General features: G+C 36.9%; 1 protein-coding gene across 1 annotated transcript in view; it reads left to right on the forward strand.

The window, feature by feature from the left end:
• LOC136032302 (splicing factor C9orf78-like) overlaps window positions 1-13,492 on the forward strand; it is a 43,171-nt gene that overhangs the window by 9,732 nt on the left and 19,947 nt on the right. The window contains exon 2 of the mRNA XM_065712586.1: window positions 12,225-12,339. Within this exon, the coding sequence (XP_065568658.1) occupies window positions 12,225-12,339 (115 nt within the window). The remainder of the gene's footprint in view (window positions 1-12,224; window positions 12,340-13,492) is intronic.

A 13,492-nucleotide genomic window follows, 5' to 3' on the forward strand; every position in this document is an offset into this window, starting at 1 on the left:
AACTCGGGGAAATACCTCTCTTGATGTTATTTTAACTAATATGTATAATTTTTACAGCCCTCCCTCAACTTTGCCCCCATTAGGTGGGAGTTATCATTTTTCCATTCTTTTGTCCCCCTCCTCAACTTTTAAGCATACTTTCTCAAAGACTTATAGCACTTACCGCCCCCTTCAAAATTCTGGTCTTCTTTCTTTTGGTATGTGGCTGAGTACTGAAGATTGGTCCGACATTTATAGTTTACAAAACCTTGATGAGAAAACAGCCACGTTTCATAAAAAGCTAATTGATAAATATCAAATTTGTTTCCCAGAAAAAAGGTTTAAAAGGTGCTCAAGTGACAAACCCTTTATTAATCAAACAATAAAAACACTAATTAGAACCAAATTGAAGCTGTTTAAGAATGGTAAACTCGATCAAGCCAATATATTAAGAAAATCAATTAAAAGAGAAATTCGTAAATTGGCACGATCATACTACAAAAATAAGATCGAAGAATTGTTCACTAATAAGCCAAAAAACTGGTATTCCGAGGTTAAAAAGCTATGTGGCAGGAGTCTTGAATAGCTTAATTTCAACTTACCAGAGCCCCCTGATGTTACTGCAAATAATCTAAATAAATTTCTCGCTTCCATTGTCCAGAGCCTTCCAGCATTGCCAATCCAATTATCAACAGGAGCCCCATCCCCCTTTTTCCCGACTGTTTCCCCGTCTGAGATTGAAAGAAGAATTGATAAACTAAGAAAGACAAGTGTTTGTCCTTTGGATATCCCGTTTCCCCTTATTAGAGCCTTCGGTGACTTCCTGTCTAAGCCCTTGTCTGTCCTGTTTAACGAAATTACTAAGTCTGGGCAAATTCCAACAATTTGGAAACAGGGTTTTATTACCCCTTTGAAAAAGAAAAATGGAAAGCCTGGCTTTGATGGTGTTCGGCCTATTACGCTTACTCCTATTTTTTCAAAATTGTATGAAGGATTCCTTGCAGATTTGCTAAAGGAAAAAATCCTACCTCTTACTGACCTGAAACAATTTGGAAACCTAAAATCAACTTCTACTTCCCACTACCTCGTTTCTCTTATTGACCACATCGGGAAAATCCTCGAAAAACCTAATTCCTGGCTAAACTTAATTTCTATTGACCTTCAGAAAGCCTTTGACCTTGTTAACCACAATATTTTAATTGAGAAACTAGAAAGCGAGTTCAATATTGATCCCTTACTGGTAAAATTGGTTGCCTCATTTTTAACAAATAGATCACAGGTGGTTAAATACCAGAACCATTACTCAAATCCTCTCCCTATCTACAATGGCATACCCCAAGGAACTCTCCTAGACCCCCTCCTTTTTTCAGTCATGGTTAACAGCCTTGCAAAGGAAGTTCCTGACCGTTGGAAATTTGTTGATGACCTAACGATTGTTGAAAGTTGCTTCAAAAATTTAATAAGCGACCCTATGAGTATTCTCGATGAAATTGGAAGTGAGGCTTTGGACCTAGATATGACCGTAAACCCCTCTAAGTCCATGATAATGCCGATTTGTTTCCTCAAATCCTCGCCCTGTTTTCTTAATCCTATCCCTCCTGAAATTTATGCATCCTCGGTTAAATTACTTGGAGTCACAATTTCGTCAAATTTAAAGTGGGATATCCACGTTAAAGATATCATCCATAAAGCTAATGCGTCTATCGCCCTCCTTAAGCTCCTAAGTAAATATAGTGTCCCCCCTTCTCACTCCTTAAGGTTGTACACGTCGTTTGTCCGTCCGCATCTTGAATATGCTTGTCCAGTTTGGCACCCTGGCATCTCCCGTGAAGAATCAGACAAAATTGAGTCAATACAAAAAAGAGCCTTGCGAATAATTTTCAAAGAAGGCAAGGTGCCTTACTCTCTGCTCCTAAAAAAAGCTAGTTTGGAAACCCTTGAGCGAAGGAGGTCGTCGTTGTGCCTCCGTTTTTCAAAAAATGCAATAACGAACCCTCGGACGGCAAGTATTTTCCCCAAACGTCACTCACCATCCAGATTACGACAGCCTCGAGCTGTTTCTGAGCCCATCCCAGTTTTGTCCCCCATTCGTTGCGTTACCTCCAGATATAAAAAAACCTTTGTCCCCTTCATCACAGAAAAAATAAATAAAATAGCCAACTAGTTTCGCCTCCCCCCGTTTTTTTTTTCTCTTTCATGTGAGGTGCTTTAGGTCGTTGTTCGTTTGATTCGTTTGTTCCCACCGATTGTTTATATGTTCTCTTTTAAACCTTTTCAACGCTAATTTTATCTCACTCTTTTAGTTTTGTTTTACGACTTACCTTTTCAACTTTCTGACATATTGCCGTTTAATTTTTTCTTTTTTTTGACAAATGAATGGCTTTGCCTTTCTGATTTAGTTGTTTTTGACATTGTTTAACCAGTTTTTTAGTTGTTGTGCTATTTTTATGATGTGTTTTTATTTTTATGGTTTTATGACTCTGGAATGCGAATTCCGGAATGCGTCCCTCGGGGCTTGTGATAGTTATTTTTTGAAATTAAATATCTTATCTTATCTAAGAACATTAATCCCTCACATAGTTGAAATTTTAAATTAATACCCCCCCCCCCTTTTTTTTTCTTTTCTCACTCCACTCTTATCTTATAGTTTGAGTGATTATTTTGCAATTGCAAACTTTGTAATTCTTGCTAGCTACATTTTTGTTTAAATTTGTTTTCCCTGTTTTAACTTTACGAGTTTTTATCGTTTGACTTTTTATTGATTGCAATTTATGATGTTGTACTGACGCTGAAGTGCGAATTCGGCCCTTTTGGGCTTGTGATAGTCGCTTTGTTGAAATAAATATTATCTTATCTCCTACATCCCTACAATTTTTGGAACTGGAACTGGATGTCCGAAGTGAATATGGTATCCCAATCAAAGTCAGAAAGTCTCTCAGAGATATGGTTGTAATGAATAACTTTGTGTTGTTTAGGAAGAGGTTGAGTAGTAGCCAGGCACAGTTCTCTGAGGATAGCAGTATGATTACTGTTACCAATAGGGGCAAGAAATTCATTTTTAGTCCACGAATCTGGATTATTAAGAATAACTAGGTCCAGTATGTTAGATGTTTGACCATCTCTGTACCGTGTAGGCTGGTCAATAGTTTGGAACAGCAAATGTTCAGACAGACAAGTAAGAAATGGATATTCTTGTTCTTTGGCTGAAAAACCAGAACCACCAACCCAATCATAATGGGGAAGATTGAAGTCACCAAGAATCACCACATGTTGGTTGCAAGAGTCCTTGAGAATATCAGAAATAATATTAGAAAGATACTGTTCAGATTCAAGACGAGAGGGAGTATTAGGACTACAATAAACCACTTTGAGCGCTATTTAGAGTTACCACACTGCAGTCTAACCCAGACATTCTCAACCCAAACGCAACAGTGGGAAGAAGGAATCAAAGTGCTTACCTGAAGACAGCCTTTAACATATATTCCAACACCTCTCCTGTAGGCACTGGACTCAATGTTAGATATGCGTTGGTATCCACTGATTTCAAGTGCTTGGGCTGTAAGGGGCTGTCTTGCATTTTTGGGGCATATTTCAGATATGGCTGCAATATTGACTGTTTCTTTTGCTAGGCGGAGATGGAGCTCTGGAACCTTTTTGTAGAGGCTGTCAGCATTTGCCCTAAGAATCCTTAATTTTCCAATATCATTTGCATGATGAGTTGCACTTTTGGTTGCACTGTGCAGAAATGATTTAGTAGCAAAAATTACACCAGCCAAAAGAGGTTCGGTTGATGAAGCACCAGAAGAAACTGTTGAATTAGCACTGAAAAAATAGGAACTACTTGAAGACAACTCACTAATACATGAAACATCATCATCAACTGAAACAAACGAACTATTTACAGTCTCATGTGGTGACAATAGTCTGTCCAGATGAGAAACATTACAGCTTAGTCCACAATCATCCCCTGCTGTGGAACTATAGTCCACAGCAGGTCTGCGTTGTTTTTATGGCAATTTCCAAGTTCCTGATTGCAAGATTTTTTTCACCTGACGCCGTCCTCTCTTTCAGTTGCTGAACAAGGGGCTAGTTTCATTGAACAAATCAAATGCAAAAACATAAATATATGTGGATACAGGATTTTTATATAGTTTGCATCCTCATGGAAATGGTGTCTTAAGTAGGCATAGCCTAACTAAGCTCCATGCAGAATCTAAGCTAAGTCAATTCATAGCCTAACTTAGGTCTTTACCAAATATAGTTATCTGGGCAAATATTTAAATAATTCACATAATGACCTACATCATCTCTATGTTGACAATCTGAAGCGCATTGGACCGAGGGCTTTCTTTAGGGGTGGGGGTGCATAATAAGCTGCTTTGCTAAACTTGTGAACGAAGAAACATCCACAATTTAAAGGGAACTTCAACAATTATGTGTTGTAGATAGGTAGTGAAAATGGTTGGAAATTTAATCCAAAATCTAGTGAGGGTTAAAGTTTTAATAAATCTGTTGAAACTAAAATGGTATAAAAATATCAATACAAAAAATAATAAGTTATGAAAACCACCCCACCATAAAAAAAAAAATTGCTGTTCACTATCTATAAAAAAAATATGATACTTAATATTTTATTCATAATTTTTTCTTTGCACGTCTGACCACTATAGCAAGTGAAATAAGCTTTTTATTGTAAAAAAAAAAAAAATGGTTTTGGACCATCTTTTTGGGTCATGCACTTTTTGTGACAATTTGTATAGGTCAAACCATTTAACATATTGCCTAGCTTTGTGACATTGCTTAGTAACTATGATAGTAATGAAGAGTAGGAAATGAGGATAAAGATACAACTTGTATATTCACAAAAGATATATTAAACATTAAAGACTAGTTCTTTTAGGGGTGTAAGCCTACAAGGGGGGAATCCTTAGATTGCTCCAAGCTGTGATTTAAAGTGATTTAAGGTAATTAAGGCAACAAGAAAAACAGAATAAAGAGATAGAAATACATAGAAGACATTTAAAATAAGTATAGACAATAAAGCACTAACTAATCACTGTTTCTTTTTAAAAATTGTGTTTTAATATGCAGTGTCAATTTTGATGCAATTTCAAAAATTTACTAATCAAATTTTACTTATCATAACAATGTAGTGTATCTTTCCCCTTTTTAAAGTTAAATATATTTTGCTTAAATTACAGAATTTGCAATTTCATAAGAAGAAGTCTATTTCCACTCCTGCCATATCTATTTATTACATCGTCAATGTCTACCTCAATGTTTTGGTGACAATTTATAATGGCTAGTCCTATCAGTTTAGAGCTCTATACATCCTAAAATATTCAAATAAAGACCAGAATCATCAGAAAAATATGAACTCTAATAAAGATGCATGTAGGTATGCACTTAAAACAAATTATACGAGTTAAAATACTGCTTAAAAGACAAATAATTATGTGTTTGTTATTTCTGTATTTGACAGGTATAGGTTGGTAATTTTCTCATCTCACAACATAATTAATGTTGGGTTTCCAGTTGTTGAGACTTCTAATTAATTTTTTTTAGTCTTGAGATTTTTCGGATATTCAATTCAAATGTTTAAATTTGGGTATGTCTGTTGAGCACAAAAATAAAAATTTGAAATTTGAGTCAGATTTAGCATTAAGTAAGAGAATTGTCCTGTAAAAATTTTGATTTATAAACAACTAATTAAGGAAATATGATTGGATGACATTTATCAACATCAACTTGTACCCCCTCCCCGCCCCCCTGTATCCGCCACTGATTGGACCAGCCTTGTCCTGTGAACATTATACCCTTCTACAAAATAATCTTGGACTTCTTGATCAACAGACTGAGGCTTGGCTTCATAAATTTATTGTTGTTAAGTGCCATGTCATTCACCTAGGCAAAATGAGCCCTTGTTGATCTTATTGTTTCACAGGTCACCCATTTTCCTCTGTAAATACTGATTAAGATTGATAATCAATGAAAATTCAGTACTCATGATGAATTTTTTAAATTTATTGTTGTTAAGTGCCATGGCATTCATCTAGGCAAAATGAGCCCCTGTTGATCTTATTGTCTCACAGGTCACCCACTTTCCTCTGTAAATACTGAGTAAGATCTTGGAATCACTATTGATAATGAATAAAAATTCAGCACTCATGTTAAGAAGTCTGCTGCTTAGGCTAATTCTACCATGGGGCTGATTACGCATACTCTTTCCGCTCATTTCCCTAAGGTCATCACTCTTCTGTATAAGGAACTTGTGCATCATAAGCTTGAAGTTGGAACGTCTCTAGCCTCCTCTTATTTTAAAAATAAAAGTCTTAGAATATGTGCTGAGACATGCCACCAAAGTGATTTATGGCTTGCAGGAACTTTCCTACCCTGCAAGACTAGCAAAGCTGAAATTACCAACTCTTGTATACAGGAGAAATAGAGGTAAACTCATTTTAACCTATAAGTTGATGAGGGTTAAGACACTCCCAGTATTATATCCCACTGTTGCTCCTAACTCAAGAACTAGAGGTCATCATTGAAACTTGTTAAGCAGCCTACCCTATCCAGAGTTTGAACTCAGTTGTTTTCCTCAAGAATCATCAGCACTTGGAATAGACTCTCTGAAAAAACTTTTATGTGCTGGATCTGTGGACATCTTAAATGAAGACTGGATGCGTAGTGGTCCTCCAGAGAGTGTAAACTCAACTGGGAACCTATGGATCAGCACAGTGCACTTGGTCACTAAGGAACCATGAATACAACTCTAATCACCAACTCTGGAGCTCTACAAGGAGAAATCCTTAAATTGCTCCAAGCTGCAACTTATGGTAAATAAAGGAATACACCACTTGATGCCTTTTTATGCTCTCTCTCAATATAATAATCATCTTGGTGGAAATTCAACTTTAACCTAACCTTTCTAACCTTATCCAGATATATAGCTCATATGATAGATTTCTCATGCATTAATTGTTTCTTGAATTTTTTACTGTAGATTCAATTTATGGAAAACTGGTTTTAACAAGAACGACACTAACAGAGGTATGTCAGCCGTATCTAAAATATGAAAAAAGGTATCATCTTTGAGGGTCTGTAAAGGACTCAAATTTGTATTTTTGTCAAAAACATTTATTATATTTGGAAAGAGCATAAAAAAGGCATTGAGCGGTATATTTACTTTATTTTAAGTCGTTTATGTGAATTATTCAATATTTACTGTTTTCTGTTCATGCTTTATTTAATGAGGTAAAATTCAGGAAAAACTAATGGCAAGATACTTTTGTTAGTTGTGGCTATTTTGGAAAGTATCCTACCGTACAAGCAGGCTAAACATGTCCAATGCTAGCTTATCTTGCCTCAACTTTGCCTTGTAATTTGAACTCTTGATGATTGTTTTATTTTCTTATTTAATTTGCTAGGTGAAAGATGTTCAAGTCACTCAATATGCCTTTTAATGTTGTTATATGAGCTAGGCTATATAGTAATTGATATTCTCTAAAAATTATGTTTGCTTCTGTAGACACACTAATTTTCCCTATTGCTGCTTGTGATGATTTATAGTATAGTAATTAATTATGAAGGCTCGCTTGCGATTTCTTGCATGTGCTATGCTTGCCTTTACATATTGCTTTTTTGTTTTAGAAGCCTGGGTTAATTAAAGTCCAGCAGCCATCCATCAATTGGGATGCCATATCTCTTGCAGATGAGTGGAACCGATTCTAACAGCATGCACAGCTGATGCTTACTGGACCACTGGCAGATAAGACTAAAAAATCTCAGTGCGCATACCTCCTTATCTGGGTGGGATAAAAAGGCAGGGATATCTTCAATACATTCGAATTGGAAAAGACCGAAGCTAATAAAATTGAGCCCCTTCTTAAACATTTTAAAGATTATGCAAGCCCAAAGAAAAACACGGTGTTTGCAAGATATATGTTCAAGAAGAGGGACCAGTTAGAAAGCAAAAGTATTGAAAGATATATCACAGAATTAAAAACGTTAGCCAAACCTTGTCTTTACTCAGAACAAGATCAAATGATACAGGACAGCATTGTGTAGAATCAGAAATCAAGCCATTTGAGAGAAACTGTTGGTAGAAAGGGACTCATTAACCTTAGAGAGTGCAGTGTCAAGATGTAGAACCGACAAAACGACCCAGGCTCAGTTGAAATCATTTTGTGATGGTAAAGCAACGCCCATTAAGTAAGAAGTGGATGTTATCACACGGGGTACCATCCGGAACAGTAGCCGAACTCCGAAGTCTTCTACGAATAACCTCAAGAGTAGAGAATACTATTTTTGTGGCGGCCCATATTCAGCAAATCATTCATGCTCAGTAAAAGGAAAAATCTGCACTCATTGCAAAAAGCCTAACCATTTTACAAGAGTCTGTCGTAAGTACCGAATGTAAGTATCATTGATGAAAAAACAGACTCAGTTGAGGCAGCAATGGATGATGGAGATACAGTCTTCTTATATGCCATCAAGAGAGATGGTGGTAAAGATGAAGCCCTTGTTTCAGTAAAGTTGAAAGCCAACTGTTAGTCAGCTTTAAGATTGACACAGGAGCCCCAGCCGATGTCATTCCCAAGAACGTCTTTAACAAGCTTGACCCAAAGCCGAATCTCTTGCCAACAAACCAACGATTGACCAGCTAGTGTGGAGCCCAGATCCCTGTCATTGGCTCTTGTGACCTTGCCTGTAGCCACAGACAGCATCCCAAAGGGTCTCACAAATTCTATGTGGTTGACTCAGCTTCTACTCATATTGTAGGGTATTGATCCAGCATAGACTTGAACGTCATCAAACTGGTACTAATTCTGAACAAACTAGCATAGTTGATGAGTGCAAAAGTGTCTTTGAAGGTATTGGAAGACTTGAGGGTGAATGCAATATCCAGCTAAAAGCTGGGGGTGTACCTACTGTCCACCCAGCTAGACGGGTACCAAAGTCATTGAAGGACAAACTTCAAAAAGAGCTTGCCAGAATGGAAAAAAAAGGAATCATAATAAAGGTCACAGAACCAACTGAATGGGTCGACTCTGGGATCCATTAGATTATGGATCCGTAAAAAATGGATTCCTTAGGTTATGCATAGATCCAGTAGAGCTCAACAACTGCATAAAGGGCCCTTACTACCCCATACCTATTCTAGATGATGTCACAGCCAAACTGAATGGTGCAACTGTTTTCAGCAAAATGGATGCCAGGTTGGGCTATTGGTCATCAGTCCTCTCCAAAACTGCATTTGAGATGACAACATTCAGTACAATATATGGGCACTATCGTTTCCTGAGAATGTCCTTTGGTCTACTTTCAGTGCAAGATGAATTCCAGCATCGTGTAGAAGAAGCCTCTGAAGGGCTGGAAGCCGAAGCCATCATTATTGACGACATTATTGTTCATGGATAAAATCAAGAAGAACATGACAGAAGATTGAAAGCGGTCATGGAAAGAGCACTAAAGAAAGGCGTAAAATTCAACAAAGACAAATGCAGTTTCAGCGCAAGCAGTGTGTGCTTGCGTTGATACAAAACAAATAAGACAAACCAGCCCCATAGCTCTGCTCATCTCTCAGAGTGAGTCAAAAGGAAAAGGGCTGGATAGTCTCGACTGAAAAGCTCTAGCCTGCTCAAAAAGAAGGAGAAGGTGTGCTATTTCGGCCATATAATCGGTAAAGATGGCATGAAGCCAGACCCAGAAAAACTAAGAGCAATTAAAGAAATGCCCAGACCTCAGTGTCGCAAAGAGCTACTTATGCTTTTGGGCGTGTTGAATTACCAAGGGAAATATATACCAGACCTTTCTACAAGAAACAAAAGCCTCCAAGACATATTTAAATGTGAACCATTCTCTTGGAGCCAAGAAAATGAAAACACTCTGATAGAACTTAAAGAGTCTATCATAACAAGTGTCTCCTTCTTCAACTACAAAAGCCTAAATGTGGAATTGAAGGTTGACACTTCCAGTCATGGCTTGGGAGCACATCTCTGTTCCGATGGAGATGTAGTGGCCTATGCATCCTGCGCTCTCGGCAAAACTGAGCAGAAGTACTCTCAACTTGAAAAGGAGTTGTATGCCATAGTATATGGATTCAACACTTCCATCACTACTTGTACAGAAGGCGTGTGAATGTAACAACTGACCACCGCCCTCTTGAGACGATTTTCCAAACCCTATCCATAAGGCCCCCGAGGGTAAAGAGGTTAATGCTGCAGCTTCAACCATACGATTACCAGTTGCAGTTCTGACCAGGTTCGAAATTACCAGTCGCCGATGCTCTCTCTCATCTGCATCTCCCAGATATTACAAGAAACTAGAGACAGAGATAGACTTCTCTTTTACCTTAAATTGCACTTGCTAGAAAATAGGATGACATCCTGTATCTGCCAGCTTAGTGATGGTAGTGCAATGTATTATCTGTGGCTTCCCAAGAAGTGTGGCATAGTTTTTTTTAGCCATTCCCTATCCATCAACAACTTGAATGCATTCCATGCTGGTAGAGCTCATTGTTCTTACCCTGAAGGAGTTCCACAAGCTGACTGCTCTACTGGAGAAGAACTTGCTCCTCAGTTTGGAGTCTTCTTATTTCTGGAAGAGCTTTTGAGAGTGACTGCAAGTTTTCTTTGAATCGTTAATTTGCAACATGCTAGGAATGGTATTTTCAGCATTCAGAAGCTTGTATACTGGTATTGCATTGCGCTGTTTGTGGTGATAAGTTTGGATGGTAGTTTAAGCTTCTGATGAGGGGATGGATACGGGACATCTTATAAGTATTTAATGTATTTTGTTTACTTTATGCAGTTAAACTAATAATGAGCCCTTTAGAAATTCTATGGTCATCACTGGGAAAAATTAAAATAAATAAACATGCATCCATGACTATTTATGAAGAGAAGATGCTATTCATTGATAGTACAGATGCTCCTGAATCGTGGAGTAAAGTGAAAGAGATTCTTGTATCATATTGTGTCAAGCATACCACAACTACATGGATCTATAAACCAAGAACTCTTCCTTTTCTCACGCATGATGTTAAACAGGAAATGCAGAAAAAGAAAAAGCAGTGAAAAATATATTACGATATGCCAACACAGACAAATTATGATAAATTTAAGCAACTCTATAATAACACTCAATAGCTTTGAAGAAGACTTACAAGAGAGTATGAATAAGCAATTACAGATGCTTCCAAATTAAATCCCAAGGAATTATGGAGATATACTTCCCTGCGTAAACCCAGAAGACACTCAGTAACTGAGCATTCTGTTTTTGGAACATCTATTACTAGCCCCAAAGACATTGCTGAGACACTGAACAATCAGTTCCAAAAAGTCTGCACTACCCCAAATAGAGATCTACTTCCCAATCAACCTAAGTATACAGTTGATAAATAAATGCTACCAATCTCGTTCAGTAAAGATGATGTTAAGGCTAGACTGAAAAATCTGAACCAGAACAAATCTGTAGGGCCTGATGGAATACACCCTTGAACATTAAAGGGAGCTCATACAGAACAGGCCTTGCCTCTTGGAGCACTTTTCCAAAAGTCTCTGGATACAAAGACAGTACCTCACGACTGGCAGAATGCTAATATCACCTCTATCCATAAAGGTGGCAGCCAAGTAGACCTAGCAAATTACTGCCCTTTTAGCATTACATCTGCTGTTGGGAAAATTCTAGAAGGAATAGTAAATACTGCCAATGTCAGACATCTCACCTCCAACAATCTTGTTATAAAGAGTCATCATGGATATAGACCAGAACTGTCTGTTCACTTAAATCCGATAGATGTATACGATTTTTTCACTGAGCTTTTAGATAGAGGAATCCCAGTAGATCTCATTCTCCTAGATTTTGCCAAAGTATTTGTCAAAGTATGTCATTTGTGACTACAGGCAAAATTAATTGCTGTTGGCGTTAATCAGGAGGTAGTCTCAGAACTCTGTCTTGGGAAATTTCAGGTTTTTGAAATATGCTTTATTCTTGGAAAGTAATGAGGGGGGGGGGGTATAAATTATTAGGCAATGAAGAGGAAGACAATAGAGTTAAAAAGAAATGAAACAGTAAAAGGTAAAAAAAGGCAGATTTAATCTGAAGAGGAAATGTTACTGAAGTGAAAATTTACTTGATGAAGGGAAACATAGGACAAAAGCATAAAAATAGAAAATAGTGTATGTAGATAGGACTATTGTGCGTGTATGTTAAAAAAAACAACAATAATTTGTACACATTTTTAGAGAAGTGCTTGAAGAGGCCAGAGAGCTACAAAAGCTAAGAGAAAGACCTCATGGGGTTAGTGCTGTTAGTCTTGCAACTGGGAAAAAGCTGGAGCTTGGACAAGAAAAAATTATTGTAAGTACTCAGTGTCACATTTTTTCCTAGAAAAAATTAAACATTACAGTTGAGTGTTTTATCTTTTTATGGAAATATTCGCTTTTTTGCTTTTTAATCATTTTACTTTTCTGTCAAAAAGTGTAAACTAAACAAGAAGCTCTAATTTGTTAAACGAGCTAGGGCATTTAAGGGCAAAATATATACAAAAACAAGGTGAATTTTTGGTTCAAAATTTTACATCAAATATATATAGAAGCATCTAATACATTATACCGTAAAAGTAAAAGAAAATCGAATTAGTTTTGATCCATTTTTTTTCTAAATCTTTAAATTGTGTGCATTTGTGCTACTATTGTACACTGTAAAATCACAGAGAAACAGAGAATTTATCCGTAAAAATACCGTGAATCAAGCACTTTTTCTTATTTTTATTGGCTTAAAATACACCCGGGCTAGAAGAAACCGGTGTGATGGATTTAGGCTTGGTTTTAAAGAGGTAGGGTTCCTTGACTCCAGAAATTAGAAAAAATGGGATAGTTTCATGAATTTACTTCACAAAAATAAACCAATCGATTTAAAATTAACTTTCGAACAGAAGATTATGTGACAAGGGTGTCTCTTCATCTTTTTTGTAATAACTCAAATAAAGCCATTCTTGACAATCCCTGGTCATAGGATTAGAATGCTTGCATTTTATCAAAATTATTCCTTATATTTTATATTGTCCATCTATTTTTAATGTTTTTATTTGGCATTGTTTATATTTATTTATTATATCTCTGTTTTTTAGATCTACTAATTGAACAATTGCACTCACAGAGCAAAACCAATTACCTGGTTCAGAGTTTGTGAGTAAACTACCAAAAATAATATTGAAATGTATTCAACTATCATAGACTATAATTACAGATGGACGTTTCAGGCCCTTATGGGGGGGGGGGGGTTCTAAGAATTTCAAAATACTCGATAGTAAAAAGAGTACATCTAGCCCTGAATTTTTTAATTTTACGCTACGCTTATGTCTTTTATCCAGAACTTTTCACGGATAAGAATGGTGCCCTTTGTGGGAGGAGTGGAGATTCTACACAGTAGCTTATTTTGTTAGTCACAATTTTGATTGGTCACAATACCCAAGCCGGGCCTAAGGTCATCCTGGGTTGAATGAGTTCAG

The sequence above is a fragment of the Artemia franciscana genome, chromosome 10 (genome assembly GCF_032884065.1).
Source record: "Artemia franciscana chromosome 10, ASM3288406v1, whole genome shotgun sequence".
NCBI classification, from domain to species: Eukaryota; Metazoa; Arthropoda; class Branchiopoda; order Anostraca; family Artemiidae; genus Artemia; species Artemia franciscana.